At 46.1% G+C, this 16,759-nt stretch overlaps 7 protein-coding genes across 7 annotated transcripts; 1 reads left to right on the top strand and 6 right to left on the bottom strand.

The window, feature by feature from the left end:
• Positions 1-3,555: 3,555 nt before the first annotated feature.
• LY89DRAFT_736325 (taurine catabolism dioxygenase) lies at positions 3,556-4,382 on the top strand (the record flags this gene model as incomplete). Its single annotated transcript, XM_018220112.1, has 7 exons — positions 3,556-3,592; positions 3,788-3,818; positions 3,868-3,897; positions 3,947-4,038; positions 4,090-4,168; positions 4,245-4,271; positions 4,325-4,382. 7 exons carry the CDS (start codon positions 3,556-3,558, stop codon positions 4,380-4,382), a joined length of 354 nt encoding a protein of 117 aa, XP_018068635.1.
• Positions 4,383-4,596: 214 nt separating this feature from the next.
• Positions 4,597-4,902, bottom strand: LY89DRAFT_564945 (uncharacterized protein; the record flags this gene model as incomplete). Its single annotated transcript, XM_018208526.1, has 1 exon — positions 4,597-4,902. A coding segment is annotated over one exon (306 nt), but the record flags the coding sequence as incomplete, so codon positions are not given.
• A 258-nt stretch (positions 4,903-5,160) lies between these two features.
• On the bottom strand, positions 5,161-5,598 carry LY89DRAFT_564823 (uncharacterized protein; the record flags this gene model as incomplete). The annotated part of the gene is made up of 1 exon (XM_018208525.1): positions 5,161-5,598. A coding segment is annotated over one exon (438 nt), but the record flags the coding sequence as incomplete, so codon positions are not given.
• Positions 5,599-6,076: 478 nt separating this feature from the next.
• LY89DRAFT_671646 (uncharacterized protein) lies at positions 6,077-6,874 on the bottom strand (the record flags this gene model as incomplete). The annotated part of the gene is made up of 1 exon (XM_018213228.1): positions 6,077-6,874. The coding sequence occupies one exon, from the start codon at positions 6,872-6,874 to the stop codon at positions 6,077-6,079; it is 798 nt and encodes a 265-aa protein (XP_018068638.1).
• A 1,069-nt stretch (positions 6,875-7,943) lies between these two features.
• Positions 7,944-8,858, bottom strand: LY89DRAFT_134009 (uncharacterized protein). Its single transcript, XM_018205261.1, has one exon. It carries the CDS (start codon positions 8,725-8,727, stop codon positions 8,107-8,109), a length of 621 nt encoding a protein of 206 aa, XP_018068639.1. The 5' UTR covers positions 8,728-8,858; the 3' UTR covers positions 7,944-8,106.
• A 389-nt stretch (positions 8,859-9,247) lies between these two features.
• On the bottom strand, positions 9,248-10,300 carry LY89DRAFT_134007 (uncharacterized protein). The gene has a single exon (XM_018205260.1). It carries the CDS (start codon positions 10,181-10,183, stop codon positions 9,329-9,331), a length of 855 nt encoding a protein of 284 aa, XP_018068640.1. The 5' UTR covers positions 10,184-10,300; the 3' UTR covers positions 9,248-9,328.
• Positions 10,301-12,358: 2,058 nt separating this feature from the next.
• Positions 12,359-13,206, bottom strand: LY89DRAFT_708693 (family 61 glycosyl hydrolase; the record flags this gene model as incomplete). The annotated part of the gene is made up of 4 exons (XM_018217700.1): positions 12,359-12,403; positions 12,459-12,704; positions 12,766-13,055; positions 13,101-13,206. 4 exons carry the CDS (start codon positions 13,204-13,206, stop codon positions 12,359-12,361), a joined length of 687 nt encoding a protein of 228 aa, XP_018068641.1.
• Between the last annotated feature and the right edge of the window lie 3,553 nt (positions 13,207-16,759).

Genomic DNA, 16,759 nt, shown 5'->3' on the forward strand with positions numbered 1-16,759 from the left:
GAGGGTCTTGACAGAGCAAGAGAGTTGCAATTCATCGTGTATTTGGATCCAATTCAGCACTCTAGTTGCATGGTTGGTGCAAATATACTCAATAATATCTCTAACCTCCTGTTCATTGAGGGATTCTCTGGGTCTCCCTGTGCGTGTAGGGCGCGCTCTTTCAGGCACATCGTATAGTAGGATCTTCCTAACTGTGCTGTCTCCTAGGTGGTAGTAGCCCTGGAGCTGTTGCAGGCCTATTTTAGCGAATTTGAAGAGCCGGCGTATGCCCTCTTTGTGCTTGGTTCTGATCTCTGCACCTGGGAGACGTGGAGACATAGGTGGAGTGGTAAAAGGATCCATAATGGTGGAGTTGTTGATAGTTTAGTCCTAATGTGAAGAGTTTTAATTTCGAGGTTCTACAGCCTGAACGCACGGACTTTTGTCCCCATGTTCGTTAGCGACATACAGCCCAAAAACCTCCATGACAATATATCTGAACTTCAACAACGCGATCTTACGATTACTTACCTGGAGACTAAACCGTGCAAGACAGCTTCCTTCCCAAAACAGGGCCCCATGACAGCACATTGCCATTGTTGATGAAAACGAAGAGCTGTTACGAACCTATCATGAAGCATCCACGGTCAGGCGTTCAACGCAAGTTGCCATACGAAATCCGACGAGAGCATGTATGGTTCTTGCAAGAAAGTGAAGCATCAGTGGTGATAGCAAGACGTTCATATTGGTTGTCATGTGGACTCTGGATTAAAATAAAGTCTGAGTGGTATTGTAATAAGATGGTTACACGAGCTAAGTCTAGTTTAAGGGTCCCATTCTACCTTCAAGCTCCACAATCTTAAGCGTGCAAGGGGTTGTTTCCAAGAGGCCCACTGATAGCGTATACTTTAATTGCCATGATTGATACTGTACTGGGCAAACCAATACCCTCTATGGCGGCAGAACGGTGAACCGTGGAAAATAAACCTTTGGTAAGCGAGAAAAGCCCCGCCCCCTTTTCATCGGCTGCCAGTTTAGCGAGAGCAAGACAGACATTGCGTCCAGTGTTGGCTTGCATTAGCTACGAACCGGTCATTACTAGTACCCGTCCCCGCAAACTTGACATCACCAGAATACCAAACCGCTGGAGATGTATTCTCACTTCGGATTATACTCTCCAAGTGTAACCTGCGAACCATTTTGTCTAAAATCTCTCATCAAGTCTAGAGACGCAAGTCGATACCATACCACGCCTTCTTTAAATCCGACCAAAATCGACGACGCTAACTGGCAACACGGCAACATATTCATCGACGAAGCTCAAGAAGTCCGCATCCACTACATCGACTGCCCACCACACCCCAACAACTCGACTCTCCGCCCCGAAAAAAAGCACCACCATCCTCATCCGGCTTCCCCAACACCTCCTACCAATGGCGCCACGTAATCACCCCCCTCGCCACAGCAGGCTACAGTCATCGCCCCCGACTTACCGCGGCGCAGGCGAGTCCTCTCACCCCGCCAGCGGATTCGACAAAGTGACCCTGGCATCCGACCTCCACAAACTGCTCCACGACTCACTTAAACATCACCAACCCCATCCACGTCCTCGGCCACGACGACATCGGCGGCATGATCGCTCACGCCTGCGCGTTTGCGTTCCTAAAACACACACGCTGAGTGTAACATGGGGCGAATGCCCGCTTCCCCGGATCAAAACCGTATGAATCAGGCTTCAAGAATTCACCCCCGGGATGTGGCACTTCACGTTCCACTAGCAGACCGACCTCCCCGAAGCGTTGGTAGCGGGCCAAGGCCGAGAACGTATTTACCTGAAGCATTTCTACGATCGTCTCTGTGTGATGAACCCGGCTGGTATCACGCCTCATGATCTTGACCATTCCGTTACCAGTTTTGCGCAGCCCGGGGGGCATGAGATGTGGGTTTGAGCTTCATCGTGCGTTTCCGCGGGATGCGGGGGATAATCGGAGGATGTTGGGGGAGAGGGGGAGAGAGAGGGTGCCGGCGTGTAGTTTGAGTGGGGAGGGGAGAGGAGTTTGTTGTTGCAGGTTGCGAGGGGGGCAGACGAGGGAGTTTTATGGGGATGTTGAGGTGTTGACGGTGCGGGGGAGTGGGCATTGGTGTGCGGAGGAGAATCCGGGGGATTTGGTGAGGAAGGGTTTGGGGTTTGTTGGAAAGTATGATAAGGCGGTATGAGGACTATGCGGTGATGTGATTGTATTGTTCGATATACAGGACTTGATCTCGAGTTTTTCTTCTTTACTTCAACGAGACTAATGTGACGAGCTGTGGGAAGACTCTCATTTTCTATCACCACTTGGTCCAGGCAGATCCGACGCTTCGCTAATCTCTTCAACGCTGTGATCAACGACTATCCCTTAAGCTGCCTCTCAGGGGCGGAAAAAAGTGGCCGATTTTGACACGCGAGAACACTAAAAAGTCCTCTACCAATTTTGATATTAAATATTAACAAACACTCTAATATCAAGAATATTGGTAACTACGCTTCTCAATAAGGTATTTTATCTTTCTATCAAAAAATATTACTTGCTTAATTAGTTTGTTGTGTGCAATATCTTGTTCTTGTCAGATTTAGACACTGTGACAAAATCGGCCGCTTTTTTCCGCCCTTGAGAGGCTGCGATTCAGAACACAACTTCCTGCGGCCGCTAGTTTTTGCTAAACGACCCAGTCAGACAATCAGGATTCGCCAGCACAGCAAATCACAGAAGGCCAGAGGGGGCCGTGCATTGAAAGTTCTTTGTGGCCCTCGATGACATTAGCTTATTTTCTCTCGTGAACATATGTTTACACAGACGCAAAACTCACAGTTCCCTCTTAAAAACATAGTGTAGCAGATATGTTCCAAAAATTGACAGCACGCCAAACATGATCATTATCTGGTAGGCGTACTTATAATGCGGTGCATCGTAAGTTGGAAATAAGACCACTGTGATATATCTTTAGCATTACTCTTCCACACCCGGAATTCGGAAGGAGTAAATTACCAGGAAGCCAGGCACTAAAAGTGTACGTAGAAATATTTCCCGTGGCCACCAAAAGCTGCCTCCACTCTGCATCATGCTGCATCATCTCGTGTCCCCAAGCTTAGATAACCCATCAGTCACCACCACCTTATTCGAAAGAAGGAGGTGCACTCACTATGATAACCGGCTGAACCGAATTTCGAACAAAAGAAAAGAAGAATGCAAACCAGAGTCCCCCTTTCGGCACGTACCAGATGGCAAGTATGATATTGGCCACTATCGTCAATAAGGAAGCTGTATTAGCGGCAATTATGCATGCGCTTTCCAGTTGCATCTGCTATAGTGCCAAATATCAACGCGAAGATGACTTGGAGTGCGCTGCCTGCGGTGGGAATCGTGTTGACCAGCACGATACTGTATTTCTCTGCCTTCAGCCATAGGTTGAAGAATGAGGGACCGAGACCTGCGCTTGCTACCATTCTAGTTGCTTTCAGCTCGGAATTTGAATGAGAGGCATTGACATGAGAGAAAAATGTGTTTACAGGTATGGAAAGATGAACGCCCAAAGATGCCACCCAGTATAAATCCTCTTGACAAATTTCCAGGTGAGTTTCTTTGGCGCAGCCCATCCATGCTGTGGGCTTCGGGATAGGAAGCTTATGATCGCCTATCCCCTATATTCCAGAAGACGTTAGATAGACTTGCTGCTACGCATCGGAATCCTAATTTTCATGTACAGGCTAAGAAAGGGGGGTTTGAGCTTGTGCAGGGGCCGAGGGGCCATCCTGAGAATGTGGTAGGTAAGGATAAGGATGCTTATGAGGCTGTTCAGTGAGTTTTATCATGACGAGTTAGAGATGGAGAAGTGCTGATGTGAGAGTCCACTTGTGAGAACAAATCCTGTCACTGGGTCAGTGGATTGCTGTTTGAGAGATTGCGTTTTGGCTAATGTAAAGTAGGTGGAAGAGTCTTTTCACGGGTGTAAATTCGCCTCGAGATGGGTGGATAAACGGTGTCACAGAGCGGGAAAATGAGATACTGAAGGATTATTGTATGTAAAAATTGTCTCTGATCTCCACGTCATACTGATAGACAACACTAGTCAAGCAGCTGTTCGTGGAGAATCACGACCTCCAAGTTCGAAATCGCTGGGGCAAAGATGACATCGCTATTTGGGATGAGTACGTGAACCTAAGCTTTGCGTTTCAAGATGTAGTAGATAGTAGATGTTTTACTGACAGGACCTTCTCTACACAGTCGTTCCGTTGATCACGTTGCTACCAAGTAAGCTAAACTCTGTCTTCTGTTTCATGATCATGGCAACTAATAGCCTGAAGTGATTACTTTGGCAAAAGAACTGCGTATAGAGTTTCTTCTGTAGGCGAGAAGCCCTAATTTGACCCGAATTCAGTTTCAAGACGAGAAGGGCTGAGCCTGTTCTGACCTCAGAGACAAATACCATACCAGATTGAATGTTTAGTAAGAGCTGAGGCCACCGGGAATGGCCCACTTAAGCGAAACTCAACAAATGAGACCTTATTTACCAAAAATCATAATTTTTTAGTCTTCTTATGAATCTCTGTGAAAATGGAACTTATTATTAATTAATAGTAGCCATACCCTTGTACTTAATTACATCCTCAATCTTACAAGTCAATTGCTCAGTGTAGTAGCGAAAGTCACGTGGGTCAACTCGGTCCCATAGCTTTTGCAACTCCCTCTTCAAATCCACCTTATTTTTGGGCACATAGTCCAAGTTTTTCAATTCCTCCTTCATCCACCTCCAGACCTTCTCAATAGGGTTCAAATCTGGTGAAGAAGGAGGCCAATTAAACCCTCGGATATTGTGCTGTAGTCTAGGTAATCTGGCATGCCCTTTATGCACCTTAGACCCGTCTTCCATGAAGATATACTCCGGCCCTAGATCATCAAAGAGAGGGAAGATTATAGGCTGAAGAACTTGCTGTAGATAGGCTTTAGAACATATGCCCTTGCGTTCTGGAAGCTTCTCTAGGAAGACTAATGGCGACTTGTAATCCCAACCTAATGCCCCCCATATCATGACCGTTGTCCTCCCTGACCTGTAGACTGACTTAATGCAGTCAGGCCACCTCCTCTCATCTACCCTCCTAGTCACATATATCCTGCCATTCTTCCCAGTCTCAAATATAGCCTCATCAGACCATACAACCTTCCTCCAGTCCCCTCCTTGCTTGCCATCATCTCTATGAGCTACATAGTCTGATGTCCCCCACCATCTATGCTCCTTGGCAAATACATATCTCTTCCTAGCTTGTTTGAGGGTAATATATGGTCGAGGGCATACAATGCAGCGGCGGTAGCCAGCCCGGGCTAATTCTCGACGAATGGTGCGCACCGAGGGTAGGTAGGGTAGTTGCTTTTTGAGAGCCTCAAAAGTCATGCGCCTAGAGCTCCAGTTTTTGGAAATGGTTCGAATGCAACAACGTATGTCGCATATAGACATGAGATGGTGTCTAGAGAGCTTTCTTTTGCGCTCTCTCCGACTAGATTCCTGCTTAAGAATGCGGCGTACTGTTCTTCGAGGGATATGGGTCTCTGAGACAATCTCGCGTTGCGACTTTCCCTGGCGCTATAGGGATCGAATGACTGCACGTGCAGGGGTAGGCCATTCATTATTCTCTTTCTCGATAGGATCACTTAGGATAAGAGGTGTCTCCATCTTGAATTATGGACTGATTCCTAAGAGGGTTGTTGTGTAGTAAGGGTTTTAAAATGGGGTATAGAATTTTTACGCGTTACCGCGTCTCGCTTAAGTGGGCCATTCCCGGTGGCCTCAGCTCTTACATGTTATGTCTAAGAATAACACGTGCCGTCAAAATTACTTGTCAATGCACAATTCTTTCGAACTGTAATCTTAGAATTACTCATCGAAAGGTCATTTCATACTCTTAGACTGGAAACTCATCGCATAAAGTTCATCGCTGTTTTCCGGCCCATGACCAACTTTTACCTTTTTGCAGTAAATCGTCAACGTTCGTATCAAAATGCATCGCAATACCGATACTAATCTTTTACAGAACTTTCGAAGTCCTCTCTGGATCAATCTTCTATTTCCGGGCGTAGAGCACAAGCCCGCCAAGAGGTGCCTTTTCGTCCTTATCTGAATTGGAGAGAGAGATTTTTTCGTAGTCAACCACCAATCTATGGACACTACTACCAGTACTTGATTCAACTCGAATTCCGCCAAGGCTTAGCATAGCGATTGACCTTGAAATCTCCGAAATCAAATGCCAGAAGTATTTGAAGCCGGTGCTTAGATTAACAACTAGCGTTGACTCGTCGATTTCAAGCCATCCTTTTTGGAAGCCAGGTCTGCCATTGAGAATCTTCATATTGAATCTGGCAGCGGCTTTGAGATCGTTATCCGTGTAATCAGGATCTTGGAGATAAATGTCAATATTATGATTGTGGATGGACTCTAAAGTGCGTCGAATGATCCATAGTGCTGCATGTTGAGTTTGAATCCTCAATACAGCTTCGTTATGCCTGTAGCTGCCAGTACTAGCTTGAGCCATCGAACCGCCGCCAAAGGCAACAATCTTTCTGCATCTAATGACGTTTGAATAAGTCTTGATGATGTCGACAAGCGCGTTGCAATAGTCGGTGTCTCGAAATGATGATATTGTCTTTTCCATGAGACCTTCAATCGTTGCTGCTTCGAGCCGATTCATGGCACTGTCGCCAAATATGTCAATTAGCTCCCCCATCAGGTCAAGATCAGAAAGGGAATTAGCACGTGCGACTATGTTTTGATTCCTGGCGTTGCTATCTAGCGTTGTAAGATATGAAGGACTGAGCTCAAATTGTAACCGTCCATCATAAAGGTTCGAGTCATGCGCGCCCATTAGGTGATACCTGCTACATGTAGAGCAAGGCTTTTCGTCTGACCTTGGCCAATTATTCTTGCAAGAAAAATCAGTAGCTATGCAATTGGCACATAATTGGAGCGGGAAACAACTCATTATGCGTTCTTTGTCATACTTAAACTTGTGGGGCAGATGTGGTCCCTTGGAGGTAGAAGATGATTTCGATGAAGATGATTTGGAAGAAGAAGCTTTGGAAGAAGATGACTTTGAAGAAGGCATTTTATGCTGTGGCTTAGAAATGAAGAGCCCAGTTGCACAAAGTAACGAAGTGTCCTTAGATGAAGACAATCGAGAATTTTATGAACCAAAGATCATGGTCAAAGAAGAAAATAGAACCGATTTTATAGTCAAGTTCGAGGTGAGGATTAAGTCAACAAGTTCTATAGATTCACAACATTTGAACGACTAATATCTAGGACATTGATGATTCACGGAGCTTCAAGTGTGAGGGATCTGGGTTAAGGGCTCAATGATTCACAACACTCGGGCCAGTAAGTATCGGGACATGAGTGATTCACAGAGGTTCAAAAGCCATCATCTATCAAAGGAAGAAATCTCAATCGAATTTGGACACAGGTTGCCTGAGACAAGCCTTAGAACACCTTTAGAACATCTGAGCAACGGGCGCTAAGAGGACACGAGAAATCGTTCATGACAGGAAAGATAATTTGTACTCGCTCCTAAAGAAAGGATTGGCCACATATCAGGAATCAATCGATGCCAGCTTCTGTCCAACTCAACAATACATTCATGGACTCTAGTACTGAGGAATAGAAACTAGAATTTCTGAAAATTCTCGACCCGCTAATACCCCTGCACTTGTAGTGATTTCGTAACAGGAGCTACATCTTAGAATCTTGAGACAATCGAGATTTGGTCCTCTTGAGAATGGCTATCTAATGATTAGTAGGGGACTGCAGAGTCGTGATTTACAAGTTCCAATTTCCAGTCCCAAAATAGTCGCATCGAGTCATCATTTTTAACTTCGGAGCATGCACGTCTACAGCAGTTTTCTTTTAAAACACCCACTCTACAATCATGTGTTCTTTGGCAAGAGCTCTCTATACACCTCTACGTGAATAGAACGGAACACATCTGTACAGACTATTCAATGCATGAAACAAAGTGTCAATTAAGATATTACTCTCCTCTTCTTCTTTGCCAACCATACATATCATTAAGTACATGTGTTTCACTGCCCGCTCTCAAACTCACAAAGCAAACGCAATCGCAAATCCAACAACGCCCAGTCCCACTCCAAATGGTCCTCCTTTGACATCCACAGCAGCGCCAGTAAAGACAGCGGAACTTGTACTTGCAATCGTGCTAGTAGTGCCCACTGCTGAGGTCTTCGTCGTCTTAGTCGCACTCTCGCTCGTAATAGGAAATGGCGCCGTGCTGGTGAGAAGTGTAGTGCTCTTCGCTGGTACCGATGTCACCACCGAGATCGATGTCTGCACTGGAATTGTTGTCTGGACTGGCACTGTTGTTTGTGTCTTGGTCTCAGAGCACTTCTCACATGGCGCCGTGCTCGTGACGACCACACTCGTAGTTTCCGTTTGAGGCGGAATCACGGTGATACTGGTCGTGTCACATGGTGTTGTTGTTTTTTGAATTGGTTGAGGGGTTGTGGTGGTGCAAGGCTTTGTGGTCTCCACTGGCACGGTGTAAGTAGGCGTGCATGTCGTTTTGTCCCATCGTCGGACTCGCCAGCCAGAGTTATCGTCGCAGCCTTTGCTGGGCCACAGCCATGGGATTGGGTTTGGAGTTGCAAGGACCGAAGTCGGGAGGGCGGAAGTGAGGATGAGAAGGAGGAGAGTTGAGGGATGCATCGTGCTTTGAGATGAAGAGATGGAAGTGTTTATTGAGGAATAACGAATGTAAGGGGTAAGTGAGTGAGTGAGTGAGTCTGCCCAATTTGATGGAGGAAAGAGGGTGGGAGAAGAGAGGAAAGGAGTCTCTGTGAGCAGAGGACAAGGCAATATTTATCGACCTCCATCTCCCCCCTCTTCTGCTCTGTTGTCATTCATGACCACCCAACCTCATCTACTCAGCCCCTCTTCTGTATGCATTTGATCAAGGGGAGATATCGTCATGGGCAATCGCATTCATGCCAAGAGCTTTGCGAGATTACCTGGCCTGCATGCGCAACATAAAATCCGGAAAAAGACGAGTCGCTCTGGGGAGAACCTTGCATCGATGTTTCAAGACACCGCGGATTGTTTACTTTTAGTCTCCCCTCTCGCCTCTGATAGGATGTTTTATCGCTAAAGTTTCGCATCGCTACTCCGCCACTCTTCACTATACACGTGACTATTTGACTCGGCACATGGAGTGGGAGTGGAGCCAGCACAACTTTGGCCAGAATGGGGGGCCGTTTTTGCTTTTTTGGAAATCAAGTATTGGCCGCAGTGTTCTGAGTTGTGCCAACATTCATGTTTTGGCGTCCACCTCGAACTCTGCTGAATCAACTTCGATCACCCTACCTGGATCAAATGTCTCCAATTCGGTCCTTCCGTACCCTTTCTGATTCGCCACAATTCGTTTCCTCGTTCCGGCTTCCTCGAAATCGCAATTGAAATGCGTATGTCCAAAGGCCCAGATCCTAACAGTGTCGCTCTTCCAGCACTGCTGATCCGAGAGATCAGTCACAAACGCCGAGTTCACGCCATTCACATCTTCAAGATGTCTACTATCGTTTGCCTCTTCAAGAAGTGTCGGACTATGATGGGTGAAGACCACAATCTTACGGTGCGGCTCATGGCGTTCGAGGAGCTCGACTTGCTCATTGAGCCAATTGAGATCAGATTGATGTGCGGCATTGTGGGCATCAACCGTCCAATCTTCGATCTCGGAGAAGTCGGAGCAGAAAAGAGTTACTGATTGGCGTTGTTCGTTGGAGATGCTCGAGAAGAGGGTGCATCCTAGGACAGTCACGTGGTCTGTGAGATCAAGTCTTGTCTGATTTAAGAATACGAATCGTCCAATGTTTGTTCCTGGTTGCGAGCGGATCTTTTCCATTTCATCTGCAAAAGAGCGAACAGCTTGTTGGGCTACAGATATGGTCGATTCGTATAGCTCGTGATTGCCAAGAAGGTAGAAAACTCTTTCGAAATGTTGCAATTGCTCCTCGAGGAAAGAGAACAATCGAGGATCCCATGTGTTTTCGATATCACCGATTAGGGCTAGGTATGGAGATGCGGGCTGGATCTTGAAGTGCTCGTAGTTCGGCCTGGCTTTGGGAGTCTCAAGATGAAGATCAGACATGATCTGGAACTTTATCTCCATCTTGGAGACACAAGCTTCATCAAAATAGAATTGATAGATTACAAAAGTGTTTGTAGGATGGTTGTAGAGATGGAAATCTTCCTTGTGTGGAATAGTCAGGAGATTCTTCAATGCCGAGTGAGTGAATAATCTGCATATGTATATATGCCTGAGGCAATGGCATAAGCATTGCTCTATTTTTGGGCTGCAGTTTTGGATATAAATTTCGAAATTCTGTCTCATCGGGTTATTTGTAAACCTACCTCTATTCTTGGGTCTGCAATCTTACGCGCTATCCTTCCACGCCATATATAATTGTTATTACACAAGGAGAAGGTGGGGGATTACTGCAATTCGATACTATTCAAGCGAAGTGTTTGGTCATTGTTCATGTTGATGCTCATTTTCATATAATTAGGTTACCTCATCGGCGATAAATTCAGATTAGCGGAAAGACTGCCTGGAGACTAGAAGAAAGAAAGTTGGACATAAGACGCCGCCATTTTGGCGCCTACTTGTAATTACCCAAAAGTTGTGAAGCGAAAGCTGAAGTGCAATGGATTATACGGGTTAGGAATCTCAACCTCGTGGATGTGGAGTCGCGATCGTAAGAACTTATTCCTGTGAGAAAATTCTCCGCCCATCCAAGCAAAGATTAAAGATTAAAGCTTAGATCGCGTCGTACAATCCCTGATCTGAATTGGAAGTGAGTACTTAGTAGCCCAAGAGTTTAGCGAGCGCCAGCTCGCTTAGCGAATACGCCCCTTTACTACTCTGAGGAGACCGCATTCTTACTGCACCAAATTTCTTACGTGGTCGGAGGAATGCATGCTCTTCCATAATATTTGAAAAGGATGAGTAATTGATGTTGTATTGATGAGATTGTTTGCATGTTATGTGGTGGTATTGATTGGACTAGTATATTAATTATGTGGAGTAAATTACAGCACAACGCAAAATCCTGACGCTACCGAAGTTATACTCTAGGCTTAGTTAATACAGAAAATGGCGTTCGCATAATATTCTGGGATAATTCTGTTTAACCTTGAATTTCTGAAGTCCAGACGAACATGTCGGTAAGAGAACCTTGGATCCATATATCTTCAGCTAATTCCAACTAATAAAATCTGGAGTACTGCCGGGAGCTAGCTCCCGGCATCAACTTTAGTCTTACCATGAAAATCCATTCCCATCTTGGCCCACCTCCTGGTCCATTTTACGGTGACTGTTTATATAATATGCTTTCCAAGTACTTCTAGCATTTCTGCATCACCAAAAAACATAGTCTCTCAGAGCATAACAAAGAGCGCCACGGCACTTAGAGCACGAATTTGTTCAACAACTCACGCATTCAGCTTCTATTATTTCAAGAATTTCTATCTCACCCGTCTTTGCAATGCACGTACTATCAAAGATGTTTTTAGGTCGCTGAATGAGGCTTGGAGATTTACTCATGCTCTTCTTTGGCATGCGTGAGTCTGATAATTCTTCGAAACAATCTCAAGTTGAAAAAAGAATGTATTGTAACAATACTACAGAGGTTACAGCTAGGCCAATTATCGAGCCTGTTCTGCAAATCTTATATTTGCCCAACCAGGCACCGAACTTTACCATGGGCAGTGCAACACCATCGCCGACTGGTACGAGAATTCTGGTGAACTTTGCATAAGACAGTTTTTATATCTATTTTGCTGTAATTGAATTTGATATATCAATACTCGATCCTACATTGTACCCGTGCCTCATCGTAGGGTTGCTTCAGTCTTGGTGCCCAATGAGCTCAAGGTCCGTTAAAGATCTGTCTGTACCTTCCCAATGGGGTCTCATATCTAGATCACGGAAAAGTAGTCTATTGAAGCTCTAATTGTTTGTCGGAATCATTGGAGATAAGACTGATGAAGACTGGAAAATTGGTAGTCAGAGACGTGATGAAGAATTTGCAAAGAGATCTTGGTAGAAATTCATGATCCGCCCGCTGATGCTAAATGAGGTAGTAAAATAAAATTTAGACCACTGTCTCTTCACTATCGCCGCTCTGCTCAGGCTGCTCACACACATGCATACATTATTGGAAGCTCCATCTCTTGGTCCCAGTAACAATAGCTACTTTGATTTCGGAAGCTACAGCTGCAATGTCTATATCGCCAAAAGCCCAGAAGTTGGAGACATTCTGGTCCGCTTTGTTTGTTTCCCTACCTATCCAGTCCAGACCTTTGGCCCAGGAATGGTGTAGGTAGTTGGCTACACGTAGATGATTAGTATCAACATTTTCACAGTCGGGAAAAGAGCAACGAACCACAGGGTAGTAGATTTGGATCAGAATTCCAGGGTCAGTTGCTGAATAGGCTCCAGGGAACGAAACCAATGGGCTTGGGGTTCCACTACCGCCGCCTGTAACCGTAACCTGTGAGCAAGAAAGGTAAAATTGTGCACCATTCTTCTGACTAGCAGCGTGAAGACCGATATGCTCAATTCGTGCAATATAATCACCGGATGGTGTAGCTTTTGGGATCGTAAAGTTGAGAGCCTTCAGACCTATTCGCTATTAGCAGCAAATTCATACAAGCTACAGGAAGGTAATGCATGCCGCTTGAAGGCCAGACTCCTCCGTTCGAGTTGAGCGCGGTAGGGCCTTGTTCCCAAACCTTGAACCAGACAGCACCGGCCCCATCCCAGTTCGCAGCAGTCTTGCCAGCTGGAACTTTAGCCAAGTAGCCCATAGCTGGACCAGGATGCTGAATATCTGGGTCAACAGCAAAGCCCAGGGAGTCTCCTGCTGCCACTGTCAAGATGCCTGGAGCAAATGCGGTGGATGCATCCTTTCCACATCGAATATCCAGCAATGAAACATCTAGTATCGGTCCATGGCTGTCCGAGTCGGATCGCTTTCTCACTGCGAAATATTTAGCAGAGAAAATGTACGGGATAAAGTGCATACCTTGCTGCCAAGTCGCTTGAGTGCTGCCAGCATAAATCAGGGCGTTGAAGTTGTAGTGGGCGTGAACCACAGAGGCAGAAGCCAAAAGAATAGTGAACAACTGCATTTTGGGTGTTATTGAAGACGTTAGGCTGTGGATGCTATCCTTCCCGAGGTTTAGAGGATTCGCACCTTATATACAGATTCATGTGTTTAGTTCCATTTCCATCTGTGCTTTCATTTAGACAGCTTGAAAAGGTCACCTGCGAGGAATAGATTAGTATGGTACATTGACTATCCTAGATTGGTAGGTGATCGGTGTTTTCCATCTCAGGCTGAGGTAAATTCGAAAAGTTTCGTTGAGGCTGAATAGGATATTCTCTTTCTGTAACCGAGGTTCCGAAACAGCGAATTGCAAATTACTGTCATTGAGGGACTAATTGACTTGGCACACCCCACGGGGAGATGACTGCCGTAAATATATTAATGACGACTGTGTAGAGTGTGGGGCATATGTGAGGTAGCGCCTAAGCAGAGCAGCGATAGTCTTCGGTGTCATCTGCTGAGAAATTTCGAATGTGGAGGGAGTCGCCTCACCTTCTACTTGCTGCAGAGACACATTTATGGTGATTCCCCGAGTTAAGGCCGCAATCGCAAGTAGACGTGAATTCTATCGTCTCGTGCACTGTGACATGAGGCACTATCAAAGTCAATTTTCACTTTCCCAGGAAATCTACCCGCCAAATTTGGAGGATCTGTATGATTCATGAACTGTCTACTTGGTGGTGAAGATGTTTGATTCAAGCAGCTTGATAGCTGTTAAGTTTAAGCTCATAGATAGTGACAGGCCTGCCTTGAAAGTAGTAGGAGTTTCAAATATCCAAACAACCGGGTTTCCAGCGCCGTGCAATCTCACCGGAACAACCACAATTAATCCGCTTCCAGCACACGCCAACCAGTCAGCCATCACAGAGTCACGTTGCCCAAGAAAGTCCATCGTGGACACAAAGATCACCTCTTTCGTCTTGAACAATGGTTGGCGAGATCCGACCTGTTTAATGGCATTCGACGAGCGCTTTACCGCATCGTCATAGCTCGTGCTAAACGCCCTCCTCCGCAGCTTTTCCGTCTGTATGAGTCTTCGCGCCGCCAGTGTTCGCAGAATCCTGAACGCTTTGCCATGATTGATTGCAGTAAGAGTTCCAGTATCATTCTGTTTTCTTGATCTCGCCCTCATTTAATTCTTCTTGCGCCCAAGGGGCATGACTAAGCTTACCGGAACTTTCCCGAAATTTTAGCTTAATCAATAGAGAGCCAAGAATAAAAAGAAGAGAGAAGAAAAAAAGAAGGGGAAGTGGCCGTTCAGGGATAACAAGAACGAGAAAAATGCCCTTCCGCACACTATGTAACGAAGTATGTTGATCAGATGGAAGGCGCATCGATTATGACATGTTACAAGTGGGACAGATACCCTTAGCCAGACTCAGACTCAGACCCGCCCGCCTTTACTTTGCATATCCATATCATTCCAGAGTCGGCCCGCGATACCAAACGTACGCTCCGCCGCGGCCGAATCCGTGGAGTGCTTCTGTCGGTATGCAGGCGGTATCCATATCCACCTCTGTGAATCGTACATTATTCATGCCCTGTCAGAGCCGACGCCCCGTTGATACGGTGCATCCTGAGGTTCTGTGCTACTACTAGCGTCGAAGGATATGCCCAAGAGCGTTTTGCCTGTCCTCAGGTTACAGAGTAACGATATGCCTCTGACTAGACACCTGTACACTTGTGTAGTAGTTTTCTTCGGCTTGGTTTCCATTCACTCTAGTCAGGTGATGCCTGTCGTCCCTACAATGAACTCCACGTGAAAAACAGTGTGTGCATAGCATAAAGTCTCCCGCGTAACAGATAGTACACCTGCAACAAGACTCTGATTCTCCCTCCATGCAGACAACACAAATCCATTTCTGGGCCCATCCCTTGCGGATCCTCTCCTCTGTCACTCCAGGCATTCGACTGCAGCCAGTTGTTGGCCGACCAGTTAAGTTAGTTTGCATTTCTTGAGCTCAGGTGGAATTTGTTCTTCTTTCTCTGGCGCTCGAGCTTGTGAACGTGACTCAAGACATCCTTCTGTCCTTATTTGGAACTTGATCAAGAGCTCTCGCGCAGGCGGTCTTTCGTGCGGATTTTTGGCGCGACATGCGGCAATGATATCTTGCATGTATTGCGGTATATCTCCTCCAAGAAGGCTCAGGTCATTTCCAACTCTCATCTTGCAATTCAAAGTGTCGTTCTGAGATGCTTCTATACGGAGGTGCGATGGTGTCATAATTTTTCAGAGGAAGAGGCCTAGTTGATAGATATCTGTCTCCGGGAGCGCTGGAATCATGGTTTTGGGTACGGCTTTGTGGTAATATTCTGGTGGTAACACTCTCTGCCTTTTTTCATCGTAATAGAACTTCGTCTGGAACCGATACAATATGACATTGTCATGTTGGTCCAAACCCACACCATCTTTGAGAATCTCCCCTAAATTTCCTATCACAAACCCTTGGTGATGGGCACTCGCAGCTCCACGAGCCAGCTGTTCACACCACCTTTCTGCTCTCTGTGTCCCAATGGCCTCCCCTGAATCTAAAACGGTTCTCATGTAACTTAAAATGCGGGGTATTGTCAATGAGGTCCCTTGTGAATATCAGGCAACCGTCGTCCTGCAGTCTAAGAAGACGCATAACGGCTTGGTGTAAGGTGGGGCGATGAAAGTAGCGATTGCGGAGGACGATGCTGTATGGCTAAATGTTTGGACGTGGAATCTGGAGACAGTGGATATTAGGGGATGTGGAGCGGGGAGGAAATGGGCTGAACTCTTACGAATCCATAAGGGCGAGGATCGCCGAACCTTGGCAGAGTCACGAGAGTTATATCACGTGATAGATTACTGCTTGGGGATTGGAGGCCAGGTCTGGAGGTACATGACCATGTTCAATTTCCAGAAGTCTGAGCGGGGGAGCGTCCGGGAAAAGAGCCGCATAGCAAGTCGGGGAGAATTGACCCGTACGCTCGACCCCGTGTAGACTTCGGAACATGTCGAGGTTCCGAGATCGTCTGAAGCTAGCTATGAGATGGAAAAGGATTGACTGGATTTGATGATAAATTAAGGAGAAAGTACAATTATATACACACATAAAGGGATACCAATTATGGGGTGCCTGAGAACATACTAGTGGGACTTTCTCAGTGCACAGACCGGTGCGTTGCCTCTGAGTTTCGCCGGCCTCAAAAAGCAGCAATGAATCCATGCATTATTGAAACCTTTCATAAGCCGAAACAAGCAGTAAGTCTTTCACATACGGCCATAGACTGGAAATAATTGGGCTATTTCGACATACTAATAGAATATACGTGTAACGGTCCTGCCTGACTGTTGGATTGTTGGCTGTTGAGGTGATAAGGGATCAAAGAAGAATAGATTGAAGAGAAATGCAATCTCGTTACTAATAGCTTGTTGTTAAGAAACTATATTTGAGTTGAGCACGAAGCTCCTATCTACTATGGAAAACTATCTGCTTATATAGAACCTTCCTGCTCAGGGCCGAGAGGGCCGTCGTCGGTGCTCTCGGTCCGTCACGTGATCGCTGATCCCGTGCACCTGGGACCTTCCTGTCCCGAAGTATCTCCAG

This window comes from Mollisia scopiformis (assembly GCF_001500285.1).
Source record: "Mollisia scopiformis unplaced genomic scaffold LY89scaffold_17, whole genome shotgun sequence".
NCBI lineage: Eukaryota > Fungi > Ascomycota > Leotiomycetes > Helotiales > Mollisiaceae > Mollisia > Mollisia scopiformis.